This window comes from Camellia sinensis, chromosome 3 (genome assembly GCF_055761805.1).
Source record: "Camellia sinensis isolate YWXY chromosome 3, ASM5576180v1, whole genome shotgun sequence".
Lineage (NCBI taxonomy): Eukaryota > Viridiplantae > Streptophyta > Magnoliopsida > Ericales > Theaceae > Camellia > Camellia sinensis.
Genome location: NC_138963.1, coordinates 185,738,863 through 185,744,774, shown reverse-complemented (window position 1 = coordinate 185,744,774; position 5,912 = coordinate 185,738,863). Strand labels below are relative to the sequence as shown.

Genomic DNA, 5,912 nt, shown 5'->3' with positions numbered 1-5,912 from the left:
GCCATCTTCCAAAATTTTGTCTATAGCCTCTTCACTTTTTACTTTAAAAATAAAAAATCCATTATCAATGGAGACAACATCCTCAAGCAAATTTCCCCAAAGTTTCTCTGCCCAAGTTTTCACATAATGGAAAGAGAATCTTTTATCAATGATGTATCCAACCAAGGCATTTTCCCAATGAGAAAAGCCTTTTTTTGAGATCTCTATAGGGACATTGTACATGCCATCTATTATGCTCTCAATCTTATGGGCACCTATTTTATACTTCATTTTTGACACCTTGTTAATCTCTTCTTTAAGTAAAGAGCTCCAAGCTTGTAGAGGCTTACCTAATATAGCAGTTGTATCACCATCAAGACATTCATCCTTGCCATATTGTGTGTCTTCCATATGTAGTTAAGCTAAATCTTCATTACTACAAGCTCACACATTTTCAACACTCTTCTGTTGCTTGGTATCAATTACTTCTCTCCTTTGGTCAGCATTGGGTGAGCCAGGTTTCTTTGACATTATCATTTCATTTGTCGCCAGTGGGGAAACAATGGCCAATTTTGGCCACTGCTCAAGATCAGTTAGCGCTCCAGTTGGTGTGTTCCATGCATTAGGTATTTGGTGCTGCTTTGATGATTGCTCAGTTGAGGCTTGCATTTCCACATTCATTTGCAACCATGGTGTACCAAGATTTCCACACAAACATAGACCGACACAATCACACTTGATTGAGCTATCCTCCGATTCCACATCTCTTAATCCCCTTTTGTTTTCATTCGAAAGCCTTTGCCATGGTCCCACAAAATCTCCAGATATGAGAGATTTGGGGACTACTCGGATACGTGTAGACCTGCGGGGGAGTACATCAGGCATCTCATCGGTAGATATTTGAGCATCCCTCTAATTATTGCACTTAGCAGATTTACATTTTGATTTACTCTTGGCTAATTTGCTCTTAGCTAATTTGCCCTTCTTCATTGATAGCTTGCTGCCCTCTCAGTCTTTCTTTTTGTCCCTCTGTCTCTCTCTCTCTTTCTCCTTAATCATCTTGTGACTTCTCAGTGACAGAAGTTCACTTAGGCATTTTGTTGAACAGGTTGAAGGCAAGACAGCAAAGAATCGATTTTTCAAAGCTTTAGTGTATCAGTTCATGCCAAATGGGAGCTTGGAGAAGATGTGTACAGCTACCTCTCTATATGGAAGCTTCAACCTAAACAATCTGGGTGGGGTGCAACAGCCAACAATCATGAACAAAAGCTTCTCAGCCTTGAGCAATGGCAAGAGAGAGATAGAGCCTAGTCTTCCTATTAAATTCTTGATCTTTCAAACTCTTGATTTTTAGATATTTTTCTTCTTTATTCATATTATCTTTTCTATCTCAAATTAATGATCAATATCAGATATTCTCTAGCTATTATATTAATTATAGGCAATCATATATATATATATATATATATATATATATATATATATTTCACTCTTGATTTTTAGATATTTTTCTTCTTTATTCATATTATCTTTTCTATCTCAAATTAATGATCAATACCCGAGCAAGCTCATACGATCGTCGTCTTTAGGGTTGATTTTTGTTTTATAATGTTATAAGCTTGCACAAGAGATCCTTTTTTTTCCATTGTACTCTAGTTGCATATCTCAAAATTTATATATTTCAAAACAAAAGTATTTTTGACCATGAAAATTTATTTCAAATTTATATGTGGATGTAGAACATTTATTATTATTTTTAGATAATTTTATGAATATCTTTTTTTTTCTAGAGTTTTTAGTATTGCTATTTCAAAATCTCACAACATTGTGATATTGAGCGGACTTTGATGGAATGCATTTCTAGGAACAAAAAAGTTTTCTTAAAAAGATAAATAAAATTGAACTTAAACTTATTTATTTAAGGAGAGTAATTACATTATTATAAACAATATTTATATCATCAAATAGATAATAGCTAGAAAGTTAACAAATCTAACAACCAATCTATCAAGCCAAGCATAACAACCTACTACAAATTATGTTCAATTCCTATAATGGGTATAAACCATCTACCATAATGAGTATCAAAGTCCTATTCATATGAGTTGAACTTGAGATCTTACATTACAAAAGGTGCTACACAACCATTACACTAAATGTCCTAGTTCAACTAGAGTAGAAAAATCCATGATTAGGAATCTTGGGCTTCTTGTAATACAAATGGTTTCATAAATTGGAATAGATTTATTGATTATTAAAAATAACCATCTTTGTAGTTTAAGCACCTCCCCTTTGAAAATGCAATGCCCTTTTTTTTGAGAAAGATTGTAAATTTGCTCGAGGGAAACTTGTTATATGTCACCAAGGCTAATAATTACAATTCTTTGGATAGCATTTTCTAAAACTAAAAGCTAATGAATGAATGGTTCAGCCAAGGGCTGTCCTAGGCACTTCGAGATGGCCTAAATTTGGCTCTTGATAAAGATTATAGAAATATTGAAGTGGAAACCGGCTCTTTACTTGTCAAACAACCCATGGGTAGAGAAAATGCTAACCATCACTAGAGTAATTTAATTCATGATTGCAGGTTCTGTTAGAGCAGTTGAGAGTCCAAGTTATTAACTATATCTACTGCAAAGGAAATAGTTGCACGGATATTCTAGCAAATCAAGCTTCTCCTATAATTGCTAGCTTACATATTTTTGACTTTGCTCCATCATGTATTGCTAATGATGATGCTTGCGGGATTAGTTATTCCAAAACTTACACTATTCTATTTAATCTATTTATTAGTTTCAGTTTAAAAAAAAAAAAAAAAAAGCAAACCAAAAGGATGAATGAAATGAATTAGCTCAGTAATGCTTTATGAGGGCTGCTATATATGAACTAAATATTTCACCAAAAAATTTTACCTCCTTCGTGGCTGCATAGTGCGATGAGTTCACAATTTTGTTAAATAAGATCAACTAACTTCACATTTATGTACATGATATCTCTATTACATTGGCCTTTGAAAAATAAGTTAAATGTTGATTTTTTATTTTTTATTTAAAAAAAAACGTTCTACTCAAAAAAGTTTTTTTTAAAAATTAACTTATAACAGTATTGCGAAAATTTGGCCATTAATACACAAAGAAAGTATAATAAATGGATATCAAACATCCGGTGATAAATAAAATTTCTCTTCCTTTATATAGATCCATTTTTGAGATCTCAGTGAATTGGTAATGGGATGTTCCATATTTCAGTCATACAATCTCTTGAGCATTTGTATATATTGCAGAATAGAAGTAATTTTAAAATCGAAGATCTCGGTGGTATTTGCAATCACCAATTTTTTTTTGTTGGCACATTGGATCAGTTCATCAGCCCGGTAGTTGAGAGAATTCATCAAACCACAAAAAATGAAGATTCAAAGAACCAAACAAAAAACAAAGATGGCAATGGACAAACAGACAAAATCTTATGAAAAAGCAAATCAAAGTAATTTGCTGTTGTATCATTTAACTTCTCATAACCAAAACAAACCAATAAACGAACGAATGAATGAATCAGTACACTATTTTTCTATATAGCCTTGGCAATCTCGTGTATACACACCACCCTATTTTTTAATCAATCCCATGTTTTTTCAGACCAAAGTGGAACAAGACGAGGTAGCAGGATCATACAAAGCAGGAAGCAAGTACTTCCTCCCATTATCACCAAGCGCATTGTAGCTAGCACCAGTGGAAGCATCAACCAACAAGTCCCCTGGGTACCCTGAATAAGCCCCCTTAGCATAGACCCCAGGGCAAGCCGATGCAGCCTCCAGAGGTGCATCGGCAGGCCCTTGGTAGTAGCCATTTCCAAATGGGTTCGTGGCGGTCCCAGCCAATAGGCTAGCCAGGTTGGTGACCATCCCGTCTAGACCCACATCGTTGTTGGGTGCGACCAATGGTGGGGTCTGTGGTCCGTACATGGGTTGGTGGAACGGCCAAGCGCATTGACCCGGGCACTGAGTTTCCGAGTTGCCAACCCAGATAAAGGCGAACTTGTAATTCTTTCCCTTAACTTGCTCACTCGACTTCAATGACCCGTGAGTCCCACACCGACTCATACAAAACCCGTCAACGGTGACGTCCGAGGACGTCAAAACAACGTTAACGGCGTTCTTCTGATCGCCCTTTGACGCCAATTGTTCGATCTGTGTCTGAGTGAGCGACTTTCCGAGAGAGTAGCTCTCGTCGAGAATTTGGTTGCCCAGAGAGAGTGAAAGGGAGGAGGGTTTTTTGGATTTGGCGGCGGCGAGGTGGTAGTACTTGGCGGTGGTGCTCCACCAGGCTGCGACCGAGGGGTTGCTCTGAGATGGGGAAGAGGAGAGGGAGGTGATGAAATCAGATACTATGGCTCTCTGGGAAGGCTTGAAATTGCCGTACCAGATGAGATTGATTGGGATTTTGCCGGAAAGAAGAGGACCATTGTGGTATTCCAGGAGGGTACTGGGTTGGTTTTGGACTAACTCAGTGAGTTTTCTAGCTGCTAGAGAGATTTGGAAGAGAGAGATTAGAAGGAGGAGTTGTGGGATGAGAGAAGACATTTTTGTGATGTAGAGAGATTAGAAAATGGTTTTGTGGTAATGGAAGAGAGAAGAAAGAGAAGAGTAGATGAGTTGGTTTGAATGGAGGTGTGTGTAGAGGTGGGTATTTATATAGGCCTCCTCTGAATATTTTGTTTAACGTGTGAGTAGGAGTGTGAAGGTGCTGAGAAAGAAAGAGATAAAAAGTAGTTGCTGTGATCCAAAACTTTAATACTCCTTGCTTAGCTAGCAACAGAGGATAGATAGAGAGCGAGAGAAACCCAACGGCACTCTCCATGACGCGTCTTTTCAAAAGGATATCTGCACTTCAATTTTTTTTTTTTTTTTTTTTTTTTTTTTTTTTTTTTTTTTTTTAAATTACAAATGCACTTATGAGGTTTTTTTAAAATATAATTTGTCTATATGATTTAAAAATTTATAAATATATTTTTATTAGAGTTTTTTATTTAATAGAATTAATATAAAAAATAAAATTTATAATGGTTCATCTATATAATTATAAAATTATTAATTGAAACATATTTTTAATATTATTAATTAAGTTGATGAATTATACTTCAGAGAGTGAAAGATTCGTATTTTAATCAAATATCAAAAAATGTATTTATAATTTACTTTTTTTTTTATAAAATAATTTTACGTTAGTTATTAAATCATCTTAGAGCATTTTTAACAATTTATCAAATTTTTTATTAAATTTGCATAAAATTTTTATTTAATATTAAGTGCTCTAATAAAGGATTTTTGAAGCTTTATCAAAATATTGATTGACCGGGTGGACGACTTGGTAGATGTTTGGCCAATCGACCGGCCAGTATAAAATTTTCACAAATTTTTACCTTAAGGTGGTCATCTGAGGGTCAATCGGGCACACGACCGGAGGGTCGACTGGTCAGTATAATTTTTTTACAAATTTTTACCTTGAGGTGGTCATTTGGGAGGACATTTGGTATTGAAAATCAAATGACTATGAACAGTGATTTGATGAAAGCCATATTGATCTGCAGTTTGATAAAAGAAAAATAAAATCTTAAATTTGATACCTATTTAATGAAACTATTGGAATAGAAAAATGTGTCACTTTTTACTAAATTCAAATTTGATGACAAATTTAAGTAAACATTAGAGTAATCTTATACAATGACAATTACAAAGGTTTATTTTTAGAAGTATATTTATTTATTTATTAATTTCTTATAAAAAATATATAATAAAAAAAATAGAGAAATCATCATAAATTACAATTAACTCTTTTTAATTTTTACAATATTTTTATAAAAAAAGAAAATGTCTCGTAACTCAAATTTTGTGGCTCAAATGGCCAAAACGACGTCGTTTTGGCCATTTTTATGTT

At 34.4% G+C, this 5,912-nt stretch overlaps 1 protein-coding gene across 1 annotated transcript; it reads right to left on the bottom strand.

Moving 5' to 3' along the window:
* Positions 1–3,442: 3,442 nt before the first annotated feature.
* Positions 3,443–4,801, bottom strand: LOC114265189 (protein PHOSPHATE-INDUCED 1). Its single transcript, XM_028205959.2, has one exon. The coding sequence runs from the start codon at positions 4,556–4,558 to the stop codon at positions 3,611–3,613; it is 948 nt and encodes a 315-aa protein (XP_028061760.2). The 5' UTR covers positions 4,559–4,801; the 3' UTR covers positions 3,443–3,610.
* Between the last annotated feature and the right edge of the window lie 1,111 nt (positions 4,802–5,912).